The 16,730-nt window shown below is 40.4% G+C and overlaps 1 protein-coding gene and 1 pseudogene across 2 annotated transcripts; one reads left to right on the top strand and one right to left on the bottom strand.

Moving 5' to 3' along the window:
* Positions 1-1,626: 1,626 nt before the first annotated feature.
* GDF3 (growth differentiation factor 3) lies at positions 1,627-8,660 on the bottom strand. 2 transcript variants are annotated; one of them, XM_055570102.1, is made up of 3 exons: positions 8,312-8,660; positions 7,844-8,005; positions 1,627-2,522 (listed from the first exon to the last, which is right to left on the bottom strand). In XM_055570102.1, the coding sequence occupies exons 1-3, from the start codon at positions 8,394-8,396 to the stop codon at positions 1,696-1,698; spliced, it is 1,074 nt and encodes a 357-aa protein (XP_055426077.1). In that variant the 5' UTR covers positions 8,397-8,660; the 3' UTR covers positions 1,627-1,695. The 2 variants fall into 2 exon arrangements, with proteins under 2 accessions (XP_055426077.1, XP_055426075.1); XM_055570100.1 differs by lacking the exon at positions 8,312-8,660 and having other exon boundaries at positions 7,844-8,271.
* A 2,862-nt stretch (positions 8,661-11,522) lies between these two features.
* Positions 11,523-13,350, top strand: LOC129625142 (60S ribosomal protein L27a-like; annotated as a pseudogene).
* The last annotated feature ends 3,380 nt before the right edge of the window (positions 13,351-16,730 follow it).

The following is a 16,730-nucleotide window of genomic DNA, read 5'->3' as shown; positions in this document are numbered from 1 at the left end:
AACAAGAGAAGTCACTGCGATGAGAAGCCCGGGTACAACAAAGAGTAGCCCCTTCTGGCTGCAACTAGAGAAAGCCCAAGCACAGCAATGAAGAGCCACAACAGCTAAGAATTAAAAAACAAAAAACAAAACAAAACAAAAAAACCCATAAGCTACACACTCAGCCAAAAAAATTATTAAAAAAAAAAACTTTTAAAGTACATATAGTAATACAGTAGTTAATAAATATAATTTGAACAATGATATACGCTAATATTTCACTTAAACAATGTAGTAACATAGTTCATTATTATAATTTGAATAACTAAATATTCACTTATTGGGGTATATTCTTTTTCACTTGTAGATATTAAAATAATTTAAGCCAAATATGCTAGATTTTAGGGCTTCCCTGGTAGCTCAGCTTATAAAAAATCCACCTGCAATGCAGGAGACCTGGGTTCAATTCCTGGGTTGGGAAGATCCCCTGGAGGAGGAAATGGCAACATACTTCAGTATTCTTGCCTGGAGAATTCCCGTGGACAGAGGAGCCTGGTGAGCTATAGTCCATGCGGTTGCAAAGAATCAGACATGGCTGAGTGCTAAGCACAGCACAACATGCTAGATTTTACGCACTACAGCGAAATTTCCCAAGAAATCTTTTCTTTCCCAAGACCTTGTACAATAAATGGCATATAATAGATGCTCAATAAATAATAAAAGTAAAACTAGTGATAATTTGCTTCAGAAATAATTTACCCAACAGGCTGATTTTTCATGTTTGGCCAACATGGTTTGGAATCATCCCAATTAATATGAGCAACTTACACACTGAAGAAACTAGACCTGGCATGGCTTACTACAAATAAGCCAGATCCAACCATAAGTCAGATTCTTGATTGAAGAATATTGACAGGAGTGGCACAGTCTGAAATAACTAGAATTCCTCTAGTACCTAGATCTGAAGCTTCTTGAATCTTGGCATTTAAATTTTAACTAATCCCTTCCTCTAATTTCCTAATACACATTCATATAATTACTGGTGCACTTTTATTTTTAATGAAGCCCAGTATGTTGGCTGGTCCTCTTCCCTTGGCATCTTACTATAAACTCACGTAATGATAAACGGTTCACAGGTGAACTTTTATGACTTTTGCTTATGCTAATCAGGCTCCCTCGTTCAAGTCTGAAGGCTCATAGGATCTTAGTTCCCTGAACAGGAACTTGAACCCAGACAGTGGCAGTGAAAACCTGGAGTCCTAACCACTGGACTTCTGGGGAACTCCCAAAGTTGATGCCTCTAGAAAAACTGGATATTTAGCTGCTCTAAATCTCAGCTGCTTTATCTATGAAACATAAATAATAATGCTTACCTCAAAGAGCAGTGACATGTATTTATAAGTTAATGCATAGAATAGTGCCTGCCCATAATAGGCTATCAGTAAATTCCAGTTTCCTTCTATCTAGACTCTAATATACCCTCAGGTGCATGATGCAGAAATTAAGTTCATTAAGACCGTGTGTGTGTGTGTGTGTGTGTGTGTGTGTGTGTGTGTGTGTGTGTGTATAACTAGGGGACATCATTAATCGTGGATAATGATGATAAACTGTAAGCATAAACATACTGACAATTCAGATCCAAAGGTCATAAGCCAGGTAGTTTTATTATTAGAGCATTTACCCCGAGAGCACCCCTTCTAGTCTACTGCTGCCAGTCTACCCACACCCACACTCATCAACTATCATGTCTTCATAATGCCGTAGAATGACGTTGTCATCATTGTCCTGGTAGAGCATGGAGATGGGGGACAGCTTGGTGGGGATGCAGACAGCCTGGGGAACCTCCGGGTCGACAGCGTGCATCAGCGCTTGCATGAAAGCATAATTGGAGCTGTTGAGGGAGATGGTCAGTGAGAAAGGACACTCTCCGTGGCAGTAATTGGCCATGAAACCCTTGGGGGCAATGATCCACTTGTGCCAACCCAGATCCCGGAAGTTGATGAACAGCTGGTGGCGATGGCAGAGGCTCTTGCAAGAAGCCTTCGAGGTAGAGACGGCTGCCCTCCTCTTGCGGGAGGGAGATCGGCACTGCTCAGGGTGGAGGGTGACCACCAGCAGTGAAGTGTGAAGAGAACGTCTCAGCCTGGCGCAGGTGCCCTCGAGCTGAAAATTCTCCCCCGAGGCTCTGCCTCCTTTGACCACTATCTCTAGAAACAGACCTAAATTCTTGTGGGGGTCATTATTCCTCTTAGCCACATCCAGCAGGTTGAAGTGAAGGACACCGTGAGGCCACGGTACTGACTGCAGAGTAAACATTTTACCCATCTTCGGGGTGGCCTGGTCTGTGACATGGGGCTCCGCTTGAACCAGAGACAGAGACAGTTCCAGCTCTGGTCCCAGGTTATAGTAAGTGTTGGGCCCCAAGTCGAGGCCCAGCTGGGCCATTGTCAATTGCTCCTCATCTCCAATGGCAGACAGGTTAAAGGACAGGAGCTTCTGTAGGCAGGAGGTGTGGGAAAGGCTCTCGGAGTAAAGGAAGGAACCTAGATGGGAACGAAAGATGTGAGAGTCACCATGAGGTTTTTCATTTCACCCCAACCTGTGTGATCATATCAATGTCAAACAGTGTATGTATATCCACACACACAAAATAAGGGCAGGGAGGACTTCCCTGGCATTCCAGTGGTAAGGACTCCACACTTCTTCCACTGCAGGAGGTATGGGTTCAATCCCTGGTTGGGGAACTAAGATCCCAGAAGTCACGGGGTGTGGCCAGAAAAATAAAATAAAACAGCAAATAAAAAGAGGATGAGAAATCTCAGTTATACTCAAACCCTCCATTTGGGAGGATTTGTTTCTTTTACTCCTTATCTATGACCAGACATTCTTGTCTTCATAACTGCAGGTCCCCAAGGGATCCTGAATAGGACTTAGAAGGTCTATCATCTTAGATGGGAAAAAGAATCACATCTTTATCTTCAGTAAACTCTAAGTGAAATTTATCATTTCTTTCGATTATGAACATAGGCAACAAATCTTAATAATATTCTAAGAGCCTATGACACTGTTACCAATAAAAATCATAGGTATGTTCATATATTAAGTTGTTGCAAACATTTCAAAGTAACATTTATGCCTGAACTACTCTGAATTGATGGTATAGTCCCTTCTCTAGATCTTGTTACTTGTTGCACAAAAGCATCATTTATATTAATATACACACATTTATTTTTATAATATATCTATAAATGTATTTCCATATTTAATTGACTTCTTTTAAAATTCTAAATATTTAACTTTAGGCATAGAAACAATTCAGAGAATGCAATGGCAACCCACTCCAGTACTCTTGCCTGAAAAATCCCATGGAGAGAGGAGCCTGATAGGCTGCAGTCCATGGGGTTGCTAAGAGTCAGACACGACTGAGTGATTTCACTTTCACGTTGCACTTTCATGCATTGGAGAAAGAAATGGCAACCCACTCCAGTGTTCTTGCCTGGAGAATCCCAGGGATGGTGGAGCCTGGTGGGCTGCCATCTATGGGGTCGCACAGAGTCGGCCCGGACATGACTGAAGCGACTTAGCAGCAGCAGCATAGAAACAATTATTCTGATAAAAGGTTCACCAGCTTCAACAAAACTGCCAAAGGAACCCATGGCACAAAGAACATCCTATGCTGTCAAGAGTTGTAACCACTTAGAAGGACTTCAAAACAAACATCTGTCATCCCACCAATACTGGCTATCTGGTGCTCCCTTATGTTTTATCCTTAGGTAATTCTTTTTTTTTTTTTTTTTGGCCCGCACAGCTCATCTTGCAGGATCTTAGTTCCTTGACCAGGGATCAAACCTGGATCCCGGCAGTGGAAGTACAATGTCCTAACACTTTCAGTGCCAATAACCTCTAGTCTTGTACTTTTGAATACCTGAATACATACCACTTTTGTGGCATGTAGGATCCATTTCCCTGACTGGGGATCGAATCTGGGCCCCCTGCACTGGGAACGTGGAGTCTTAGCCACTGGATCACCAAAAATGTCCCCTCTCTGTTTTGTTTTGTTAACTATCTTCTTTAAAAAAAAAAAAAAAGCCTTTGTTTGCTATCTTTTCCTTTTACCATATAGTCTTCTGTTGCTTTCTTTCTTTTTTGACCACACCACTTGGCATGTGGGATCTCCCTGACCAGGGATTGAACCCATGACCCACACAGTGGAAGCTTGGAGGCTTAACCACTGGAACACCAGGGAAGTCCCTATTTTCCAACTCTTTTACTGTTACTACTCCACTGAAATAAACATCTGTCTTGAACGTTGACTAACTAGCAAACTAGCAAATTCAGGTAAGTTTTCACAGAGCTTATCCTTCTCATCCTCTCTAAACAGTTGATCTCTCCTGTTCGATGCTCTAATTCTAATATACTAGTCTCACTTTTTACTCATATCACTAAATCACATTCCTTAGGTGTGAGTGAAAAAAAACAAACCTAAAAGCCAAAGAGGAAAAGAAGAACAGATTTGAAAACATGAATATAAAAAATTGTATTCAAAGAGACACCATTAATGAAATTTTTTTTACTAACAAAATTAAAAGCAGAAAGGACAACCAAGAATACTTGCAATATGTTTATAAACAGCTTTTATGAATGATTAAGAGGCCTCACAAATCATTAAGGAAAAGAATCCTAAACAGGAAAAAGGTCATAATATGTAAATAGGCAATTATTTGGAAAATAAAATTGAATGATTCACATTGAGTTAAACATGATAAATATAATCAATATTGCTGTATGTTGTATATGAAAGTTAAGACAGTAAGTAAATCCTAAGAGTTTTTATCACAAGGGAAAAAATTGTTTTTTATGTTATTAACTTTCTATCTAATGAGATGATAGATGTTCACTAAACTTATTTATTTTCTGGCAGCACTCTGCAGCTTGCAGGATCTTTGTTCCCTGGCCAGATATCAAACCCAGGCCACAACTGTGAAAATGCCAAGTTCATTAAACTCTGGACACTGTCAGGGAATTCCTTTATAGGACTGACTGTGATCATCATTTTGTGATGTATATGTGCGTGTGTATATATATACACACGCGCATATATATATATTAAATCATTGTGCTGTATACCTTAGACTTACACAGCACTGCATGTCAGTTATATCTCAATAAAGCTGGAAGAAAAAGAGACTATATTCTAACTTTTAAATAAATAAGCAAATAAATGATTCATCATTCATTTGAAAATGCACCATTTCACCTTATTAAAGAAACAGAAATTAAAACAGAAAGATCCTGTTCTGCTACCAGATTAACAAAAGTTAAACGCTGAACGAGTGTTGTTACCTAATGACCTCCCCAGTGTAGCATGAAGTACACTGCCACATACCAACAGAATAAAATCCTATACAGCAATGAGAAAGAACTACAAATACATACACTGTGGATAAATCTCACAAAAGTAGAGTGAAAGAAGCCAGACGTGAGAAAGGACACATTTCACAATTTCACTGACATGAAGTTAATAAAGGACAAAACTAGTAGGTGATTGATGTTATAAGTCAGGAGAGAAATTACCCCTGTAGAGAAGCAGTGATTAACCAGAAGGGGGCATGAAGGAGCCTCTGGGGTGCTGGTCATGTACTATTTCTTGATCTGGGCGCTAGTTATTCTGCAAAACTTCACTGAGCTGTTTCCTACAATTCACTCACACTTCTGAATGTACATTATACCTCAGTAAGTTTCTATTTTTAAAGAGATTATGGTCAGAGTAAGTGAGAATTCTCATACACTCATTGTGGAGTATAAATTTTAGAGGCTATTTGCTGTATATTAAAAGTAGAAATGTAAAAAAATAAGTATACATGTGCCTACTCTTTGATACAACAATCCTCTACGAAATGATCCTATGGAAATAAAACTAAAAGTGCACACATGTACACAATAGATACAAAGCTACACTACATATGTTTATATTCATCAACAGGGCACCAGTTACAATAAATTGTAGCATTATGTCTATACAATGGAGTATCATGTAACCATTAAAATAGGGATAAGTTCACTATTTGCTCTTACTTGTACAAAATGTTCATAATATTGGAAGAATGTATAGCATGATTCCATTTATAAAAATATTACAAGTTTATATTATAAATGTAAAGAAGAAAAGTCTGGAAAAATATACAACTATTAATGATTTTCTCCAGGGGAGGGGTTGCTGCTGCTGCTGCTGCTAAGTCGCTTCAGTCGTGTCCGACTCTGTGTGACCCCATAGACAGCAGCCCAGCAAGCTCCTCCGTCCCTGGGATTCTCCAGGCAAGAACACCGGAGTGGGTTGCCATTTCCTTCTCTAATGCATGAAAGTGCAAATTGAAAGTGAAGTCGCTCAGTCGTGTCTGACTTCTAGTAACCCCATGGACTGCAGCCCACCAGGCTCCTCCATCCATGGGACCCTTCAGGCAAGAGTACTGGGGTGGGGTGCTGTTGCCTTCTCTGAGGGGGGAGGGTTAGGGAGGAGTGATTACAAGATTTTGTCCTTTTCCTATATCATTAGATAAAATTTTGATCATCACAAAAATTATTTTTTTCCCACGGGGAAGGGAAGGCAGCAGCCTCAGCTATTTCCTACTCTCTCCTTGGAGAATCCATTAAGCTAGTTCCCCTCACCTCTTAAAACTCTCCAGAATTCATCCCTGAAACTCCACCCCCAAAGCCATGAGCCTCTAACGAGACACTTAGCAGGACATATGGAAGTCATCTGTTTGTTGATGTCTTTTCTATAAACTTTTTTTTTTCTCTTCCTATAAACTCTTAAAGGGCAGACTTCTGTCTCTGTATCTTCATGTCTTACAGATTTCCTGGCATTTAGTTAAATATCCAATAAATGCCTCTTGAACAGAAACCTTATTTCCAGTTGCTGTAAAACTAACCAACCAGAGCTCTCAATTCTGCATCTCAACCACCTGGGAGGCTATATAGAAATGCAGATTACAACACCCATCTCCGACTTTGAATAAGAATCAGGTGGGAGCAGGAACTAGACTGGAGAATCAGCTTTTAACACTTGATCTGGGTAATTTTTGGTGGGTGGTCAGTTTCGCAAATTACTGAATGGCACTTACTCAGATCCTTGTACTAAAAGGTATGACAGTGGCATATATTATCCTTCTGTAGTTACAAATCCAGAATAGCCTTTTCTACCCATCAAAAGGATCGGGGAGGTGGGGGGGTGGGGGAAGCAAAATTTACAGACACACTGAGCTCAAAGGCATCGGGATGCAAGTGTGGGCTCAAGAGGAGGAGACTGAGCCCTAATTCCACCCTCCCTCCCACCTCCTCCCCACTACCTAAACTGTAGCACAAAGCTGTTGATTCAGAAAACAAAACAAAACATTTCAACTCCTGGCTTTGTTCACACACTAGCTGTATGATCTTGAATAGGTTACAAGTTATCTCCTGTCTGAGCCTCAATTTCCTCATTGTTAAAAACTTGTTAAGAATACCTGCCTTCCTCTCAGGGCAGTGGCTGGGATTAAATTAGGTAGAACAGGTAAAATGCCAGCACATGGCCGTCCACAAACCCCTGGGTCATTGTTGTGCTGTGCTTAGTTGTTCAGTCGTGTCCAACCCTTTGCGACCCCATGGACTGTAGCCCGCCAGGTTCATCGGTCCATGGGGAATTCTCCAGGCAAGAATACTGGAGAGAGTTGCCATGCCCTCCTTCAGGGGATCTTCCCAACCCAGGGATGGAACCCAGGTCTCCTGCCTTGCAGGTGGATTCTTCACCATCTGAGTCATTGTTATTCCCCCTTTAGCCCTTTCTTCACCCCAGATTCTCCTCTAGGAAACACTCCAAAGTCCTCACCTTGATCTGGGAGAAGCCGGAGGATGTTCCCACGGACGCCCAGCTCCTTCACGTAGCACAAGTCTTTGGAGATGCCGGTGCTGGCTGCTGCCTCTTGAGCCTGGAAAATTCTCTTCAAGATGGAAGGCACAGGTTGGAATTTCTTGGGTGAAGGCACTTTGTCTAAACCCAGAAATCGGAGAAAGACATGTTCATGGAATTGGAGTGTCTGGCCAAAGGCCAGAGTGAACAGGAGGCAGAGAGCCAAGGCTGCTAGGGAAGGAAGCATGGCTGAGGTGAAGCCGCAGAGAGCTCTAGCGCTGAGCTGCCCAGCAATTCAGGTGCTGCTGATTTATCTGACGTATGATAATCAGGTGTGAACTGCTCTCTTCCCAGCTCTCAAAGGCAATTGGATACAAAAGAACAGAATTTTTTTTTTCCCTCTTTCCTAGTTCTACTGTTCCAGAAAAAAAATTCACAAGAGATTACCCATGCATGGAGCTAAGTCTACAACCATCTGAAATTTGTCAGCAGTAGACAGAGTAGAAAGGAGATTTACTAATTTAACAAACATTTACTAAGCGTCTATTATGTGCAAGGCGCTGAGATGAGTGCTGGAAATGTATTAGTAGCTCAAGGTCTTGTCATTCATAGTCTAATTAGACAAATATGCATGCACTCAGTCGCTCATCGTGTCCGACTCTGTGACCCCAAGGACTGCAGCCCGCCAGGCTCCTCTGTCCATGGGATTCTCCAGACAAGAATACTGAAGTGGGTTGTCATTTCCTTCTCCACGGGATCTTCCTGACCCAGGGATCGAACCCACGTGTCCTGCATTGGCAGGCGGATTCTTCCCTGCGCTTCACCAGGGAAGCGCACACAAAGTGTTCACAGCGGAAAAAAAAAAAACTGCAAAGCTTAGTAGACATTCAGGGCTGAAAGAATTACATGTGCAAAGGCATGGAGGTTATTGAGTAGCTTAAACAAGGCAGCATAAATCAATTTCTGTTTGGGTTTTTTTGTTTTGGCCTAACAACTGTAAGTCTTTTCAGATGCTGCAGAAGAATCAGCTTGTCTGTAGAGAAAATAACTTTCAAGCTTTTTGAGAACAGAGACATTATCATTTTACATTATTTTATACTACCTATTTTTTATCTTGATAAATTTTTTTATTGCAGTAAATGGAAAGAATATATATACACATATTTTTCATTGCTTTTTATTTCTATAAGCAATAAGCAACTGTTTTATGTAAATTTATCATTTGAACCTTTTAAATTGTTTGAGAGTGGTAGGAAAGGGGGTAGTTTTCTAGAGTCGTGAATGATTTGGGGTCACAAATCATTGCCCTAAATTGTAACCATTCATAAACTCAAACCCTTTAACATGAGGCTCTCTGAATTTGGTCAGTTTCTCTCCCACATATTTTTAAATACCACCTATTTTAAGAACCTCCTTCAAAAGGACTTAAGTCGGGACTGTTGTATTCAGTGCCCCTGACCCCACAGCAGACCGCTGTCCACCCATGCCCCCACCAGAGGCTCCTGGACACTCAGAGGCAAGTCTGGCTCAATCTCTTGGGGGATCTCTGCTCCTTTCTTCTGGGTCCTGGTGCACACAAGGTTTTGTTTGTGCCCTCCAAGATTCTGTTTTAAGAGCTTGTTTTCCCAAAGGAAAAACAAAATGTTGTTTCTAATATATAATAATTTCTCACCATTTACAGGATAAAATCTAAACTCCTTAGTTTGACATTTAAGGACTTCCTTGGTTTGGTACCCATCTCCTTAGCCAGTTTCATTTCCTAATACTCAGCATCTTCAGTGTTAATGCTTTAATGATACTGATGTATTTTTATTTTTCCTATGAGCTTATTTCATCTTAGAGCCTTTGCACAGACCAAGGTCAAAGGTCACTTCCACTGCAAAGACTTCCTTGACTCACCAAAACAGGTCTGGATACTTCCTCTTCCTCCCATGAGTTTTGAGTGGGCATCCATGAGAATACTTATCACCATGCATTTCACTGTGTTTTGCTTACAACCCTCCCAGATAACACATTCCTTGAGGGTTGTGAATCATATCTTTTTATTTAAGTATCTTTCATTCTAAATGCTAAGAATAGGGAATAGGGAGTTTGATGGGCATAAAGTTTCTCTTCTGCAAGATGGAAACAGTTCCAGAAATTGATGACAATGTGAATATACTTAATGAGTGTACTTCATGGCACTGAACTGCATACTTATGAATGATTAAAATGATAAAATTTTATGTTATATGCATTTTACCACAATTTTTAAAAATAAAAAATAGTCATATCCTTTGATTAGTAATTCCATTTCAATCTTTTGGAAAATTATTTTTATTTTTTAAAATTGATAAATAGTTGATGTCTGGAGGAGGAAATGGCAACCCACCCACTCCAGTATTCTTGCCTGGAAAATTCCATGGACAGATGAGCCTGTAGGGCTACAGTCCATGAGGTTACAAAGAGCTGGACATGACTGAGCATACATGCGTGGTTGATGTACAATGTTGTATATCAGGTGTACATCAAAGTGATTCAGTTTGAATTATATAATATCAAACTAATTTCTTTTTCAAGTTATTTTCCCTTATAGGTTATTATAAAATATTGAGTTTAGTTTCCTGTGCTATACTATATGTCCTTATTTGTCATGTGTCCTTTTTGGTCAACAATATGTCCAAGAAGGACTCTATGTCCTTACTGATCAGCAATTCCATTTCTAGAATATTATTCTAAGCTAACAGAATATAACCTACAGAGGGCAAGGACAAGTGGTGTGTCTTTCCCTCAAGGTTTCTTCACTGCCAAGGAAAGTGTCTGCCACATAGCAGACATTCAATAGGTATCTGTGCAATTTAAAAACAAAAAAATGAATGAATGAATTGGTGCTATTTCCAAAGGTCTTGCTCTTTTGGATAGCCACATCTTCTCCATTCCCATTTCTCCTACTCCTACTTGCACCGTGTGTGTGAATGTGTGAAGTCACTCAGTCGTGTCCGACTCTTTGCGACCCCATGGACTGTAGCCTACGAGGCTCCTCTGTCCATGGGATTTTCCAGGCAAGAGTACTGGAGTGGGTTGCCATTTCCTTCTCCAGAGGATCTTCCCCACTCAGGGATTGAACCCGGGTCTCCCGCATTGTAGGCAGACACTTTACCGTCTGAGCCACCAGGGAAGTGCATTTAGTCTACAAACCCCACCTGTTTTCAACAATAAATGGAGGCTGCACTTTGATTCTCTCCATTTAACTTTCCTGATTTAAAGTCAGAAATCAGACTAACTGAGGACTTCCCTAGTGATCCAGTGGTTAAGAATCCACCTTGCAATGCAGGGGACATGGATTCAATCCCTGGTTGGGGAACTAAGATCCCACATGCCACGGCGAACTAAGCCCATGTGCCACAACTAGAGAAGCCTGCTTGCCATAATGAAGACCCAGCATAGCCAAAAAAAAAAAAAGGAAAGAAAGAATCAGATCAACTCATTTAAAATTCGGTTCCACCACTTACCTGTTGTGTGATCACAGGGCAAATCATTCAACTGTGAAGTGAGAATAAAGCATTCTTTGCTGAGTTGCTGATGGGATCTGAAGAGATAATGCATATGCCAAGGTCAGGATATCTGGTAAGCACTCCATAAAAGCAAGGTGACACGCTCTTTCGTCGAGGCTGCCAACATGCCACCCTGACTAAGGAAGACTTAGGGCCCCATAAGCCACAGCCACGGCCACACTGGCAAACACTGGAAACACCCGGGAAGCCAAGGTAATGCTGGTGCCATGCATCACCACGGCATCAATGTCAACAAATATCAACAAAAATGGGAAAGTTGATATGAGAGATTACCACTTAAGAGGAACCAGAGTTTCTGCCCAACTGCCAATCTTGATAAACTGTGGACCTAGGTCAGTGAGCAGACATGGGTGAATGCTGCCAAGAACAAGACTGGAACTCCTTCTATCATTAATGTGGCATTGTCGGGTTACTACAAAGTTCTGGGGAAGGGAAAACTCCCAAAGCAGCCTGTCATCGTAAAGGTCAAATTCTTCAGCAGAAGAGCTGAGGAGAAGATTAAGGGTGTGGGTGGGGCTTGTGTCCTGGTGGCTGGAAGCCACATGCTGGGAAATTCATTAAATGATAACGAGTGCTTTTCAAAAAAGAAAAAGCAAGGTGACATTAATTTGTTGTTGTTTAGTCGCCCAGTCTTGTTTGACTCCCTGCAACCCTACGGACTGCAACACCCCAGGCTCCTCTGTCCTTCACCATCTTCTGGAGTTTGCTCAAACTCATGTCCATTGAGTCAGTGATGCCATCCAACCATCTCATCCTCTGTTGCCCCTTCCTTATTCCTCCTGCATCAATCTTTTCCAGCATCACGGTCTTTTCCAATAAGTCAGCTCTTCGCATCAAGTGGCCAAACTTCAGCTTCAACATCAGTACTTCCAATGAATACTCAGGGTGGATTTCCTTTAGGATTGACTGGTTTGATCTCCTTGCAGTTCAAGAGACTCTCAAAGTCTTCTCCAGCACATGGACATTAAATATTTCTGTCATTATTATTTATTAAAGTTGCATTTGATCAAGGGAAAGAAAGCAATAATTGAGTGTGTAGGCACCTCATATAGCAGAAAAAGCAACAGGATCAGAAATGGGGGATCTGAGTTAGTTAAGGCTCCTCCAATGACCTTGTAAGCTTAGACAATTCACTCAGTCTTTTATGATACATGACTTCCCTGGTGGCTCCGACAGTAAAGCATCTGCCTACAAAGCGGGAGACCCGGGTTCAAGCCCTGGGTTGGGAAGATCCTCTGCAGAAGGAAATGGCAACCCACTCCAGTACTCTTGCCTGGAAAATCCCATGGACAGAGGAGCCTGGTAGGCTACAGTCCATGGGGTTGCAAAGAGTCGGACATGACTGAGCGACTTCACTTTTACTTTATGATACATACCAAAGGACGAGTTACCAAGTCCAGTCTTGCTGTGCTCACTGCTCAAGAGATCAGTAAATCAAGAGACAAGGAATATGACTTTATTCAGAAAGTCAGCTGACCAAGCAGACAAACATCTCAAAATAACCATCCTCTTGGGGTCTGGATGCCTGGTTATTTTATGGATCAGAAATGTGGAGAGGTGAGGAAGCAAAGTAAAAAGACCATTTAATATCTTGCAAATGTCTCCTACAGTGGCAAGCCTCAGGCAGGGGGAAGTGTTAATTTTTTTCTTCCTGCCATTTACCGGTGGACAGGTTATGAACAAAGGCACTTTAGCTTAACAGTCAGGCAGAGGTGCAGAATTCTCTGAGACAGCCCATTATGTATACTTATAATAACAAAAATGGCAAAAACAAGGGTTAAAGTCAAAGAAACAGTTTTCAACATGGAATCAGAATTGACTTCTCCCTTAAAAACATGGACATTTTAAAAATAATATATGAATGATCTGAGATGTCATAAAGCATTAACCAATTGGGCCTCACTTTTTTCCCCCATAAAATCACAGCAATAAATTTGATCTTCTTTAAAGGCTCTACAAACAAAAACACTGTAATTCTAGGGGAGTAGGGAGGGGCACTATAGGGGTGTGGGAGTGGGAGGTACAAACTACCGGGTATAAGTTCAAGGATGTATTGTACAACATGAGGAATATTACCAATATTCTGTAATAACTGTAAATGGAAAATAACCTTTCAAAATTGTATTCAAAATTAAAATTTTAAAAGTTAAAAAATAAAAGACACACACACACACAAAATATAATTCTAGACTTTCAGCCCAAATGAGAAAATCAAAAGTAAGACAATATGGCTAAATATTGTAGAACTAGTTATTAAATATATATGTGTATATATATATATATGTTTAATTTATTTTTGGCTGCACTGGGTCTTCGTTGCTGTATGGGCTTTTCTCTAGATGTAGCCAGTGGGGTCTACTCTCTAGTTTTGGTGTGAGAGCTTCTCATTGCAGTGGCTTCTCTTGTTGCACAGCATGGGCCCTAGAGCATGGGCTCAAAAGTTGTGGTGCACCAGCTTAGTTCGGAGAAGGCAGTGGCACTGCACTCCAGTACTCTTGCCTGGCCAAGTCCCATGGATGGAGGAGCCTGGTGGGCTGCAGTCCATGGGGTCGCCAGGAGTCAGACACGACTGAGCAACTTCACTTTCACTTTTCACTTTCATGCATTGGAGAAGGAAATGGCAACCCACTCCAGTGTTCTTGCCTGGAGAATCCCAGGGACGGGGGAGTCTGGTGGGCTGCCGTTTCTGGGGTTGCATAGAGTTGGACACGACTGAAGCGATTTAGCAGCAGCAGCAGCTTAATTGTTCCATGCCATGTAGGATATTCCTGGATCAGGGATCGAACCCATGTCGCCTACATTGGCAGGTGGATTCTTTACCCCTGATGAATTTAGCAGCAGCAGCACCAGATGAACCCCTAGAACTACTTTTGAAGTTATGGACTTAAAATCCCAGCTCTATCTCTTACTGACTGTGAAGTTCTAAAAAAATTGTTTCCCTGGCCTTTGGTTTTCTAATCAATGAAATGGGAAATATATGAGTTCCACAGAATTATTGTGATCATAAGCATGAAAAATATTCAAAAATAGTAAAAAGAAGCAAATTAAGCAATATGCATGGACCTAGAGATTATCATAATAAGGGAAGTAAGCCAGACAAAGAAAGATATATATCGCATGATATCACTTATATGTAGAATCTAAATGTGATACAAATAGACTTATTTACCAAAAAGAAATAGGGAGTTCCCAGACAGTCCAGTGGCTATGACTCCGTGCTTCCAATGCAGGGGCAGGGGTTCAATCCCTGATCAGGGAACAAAGATCCCCTCAGTGAAGCTGAAAAAACAGATAAAAGTAACACAGAAACAGACTCAGACATAGAAAATAAACTTATGGTTACCAATGTGGGGGAAGGGATAAATTAGGAGTTTATAATTAGCAGATATGAACTACTATACACAAAACAGAAAACAAAAAGGTCCTGCTGGATAGCACAGGAAACTATATTCAATATCTAGTAACAACTTAAAATGGAAATGAATATTAAAAAGAGTACACACACATACCCACTGAATCCCTTTGCAGTACACCAGAAAGACTAAACTATACTTCAATTAAAAAAAAAAAAAAGGATTTCTAAATAACAGAAGCAAATTAAAGCAATACAGTGTCTGTCTATCCAATTAGCAAGGTGAAAAAATGATAAGGAAGCAAGGAAACAAACATTATTACACTCATCTCTGGTATATACATTAATATAACATACCTAGAATAAAAGTTTGCAATATATATTAAATGTTTTAAAATTATTGTGTCCTTTTTCTTTTTTGACCCCACCCTGTGGCATGTGGGATCTTAGTTTCCAGACTACGGACTGAGCCTATGTGCCCTGCATTAGAAGCAAAGAATCTTAACACTGGACCACCAGGAAAATCCCTATTGTGTCCTTCTTATATGAAATAACTAGAGTTGTCAAATTAATGGTGACAAAAGTAGAATGGTGGTTGCCAGGGGCTAGGAGAGGAGAGAATGGGGAATGGGGAGTTATTCTTTAAAAAATAGAGTTTTTGTTTTGCAAGGTGAAAAAAGACGTGAAAATCAATGGTAGTTATGGTAGCACAATGTGAATGTACTTAATGCCACTGAACCATACACTTAAGAATGATTAACCAATAAATCTGGTACTGTGTACATTTTACCAAAAATTTTTAAAAAATGGTTTAATCAGCAATTCCACTTTTAGAATATTATTTGGAACCACTAGAATATAACCTATAAAAGTTCAGGAACAAATCGTGAGTACTTGATAAATATTCGTTGAGTGGATTAAGTAATGGAAATAGACAAAGAATTATGGATATATTCATTTTAGTATATTTTTGTAGAGAAAACTTAACAACCTAACTCAGAGAAGGCAATGGCACCCCACTCCAGTACTCTTGCCTGGAAAATCCCATGGATGGAGGAGCCTTGTAGGCTGCAGTCCATGGGGTCGCTAAGAGTCGGACACGGCTGAGCGACTTCCCTTTCACTTTGCACTTTCATGCATTGGAGAAGGAAATGGCAACCCACTCCAGTGTTCTTGCCTGGAGAATCCCAGGGACAGAGGAGCCTGATGGGCTGCTGTCTCTGAGGTCGCACAGAGTTGGACACGACTGAAGCGACTTAGCAGTAGCAACAACCTAACTGTACAACATTAAGTGCATTATGGAGCATCCATAAGTTTTATTATTACTGAGCCACAAATAATATTATAAAAGAATACATGTGGCATGAAAACTTACCCAGGAAAAGCTTATCCTTTGTAATTTAAGCAAAAAAAAAAAAAGTTTTTGAAATATATAGAAAAATAATCCAATTTTTGAAAAATAAGTACAGAAAAAGTCCAGAAAGATTGATCTTAATACATTAACAATTGCTATTTCTTAGTAATTTTTTAAAAATTTCTATTTTTTCATTTTTATAATAAATTTTTAAAAAATTTTACCATTAGAAAAAAGTTACTTAAACGAAAGTGTAGTCTTGACCTCTGAAGTACAAAGTGATTTGGATGCTGCTGCCAATCACAGAACAAATAATTGGGTGTCTAAACATGGTTATAAGTACTAGGGACACAGAAGTGGCAAAACAAAGTCCCATAGGTAAAGAATTGGGGAAACTTATTTTAAGAACTAAGGAGAGTATAGATGATTTTATCTCCAAAACAGAAATAGGGACATAGAGAACAAACCTATGGACACCAAGGGTGGAAGAGAGGGTGGAAGAAATTGGGAGATTGGGATTAACATATATACACATGTATAAAATAGATAACCAATGAGAACTTAACTGTATAGCTCAGGGACCCCTACTCAGTGTTCTGTGGTGAC

Source organism: Bubalus kerabau, chromosome 1, assembly GCF_029407905.1.
Source record: "Bubalus kerabau isolate K-KA32 ecotype Philippines breed swamp buffalo chromosome 1, PCC_UOA_SB_1v2, whole genome shotgun sequence".
In the NCBI taxonomy this organism is placed as follows: domain Eukaryota; kingdom Metazoa; phylum Chordata; class Mammalia; order Artiodactyla; family Bovidae; genus Bubalus; species Bubalus kerabau.
The sequence above is the reverse complement of the archived record's forward strand: the minus strand, read 5'-3'. Positions and strand labels throughout refer to the sequence as shown.

Coding starts and splice junctions, on each gene's coding strand:
- GDF3 (XM_055570100.1), bottom strand. CDS start 8,111: ATGCTTCCTTCCCTAGCAGCCTTGGCTCTCTGCCTCCTGTTCACTCTG. Junction 2,523..7,843: donor CCGGCTTCTCCCAGATCAAG/GTGAGGACTTTG, acceptor GTTCCCATCTAG/GTTCCTTCCTTTACTCCGAG.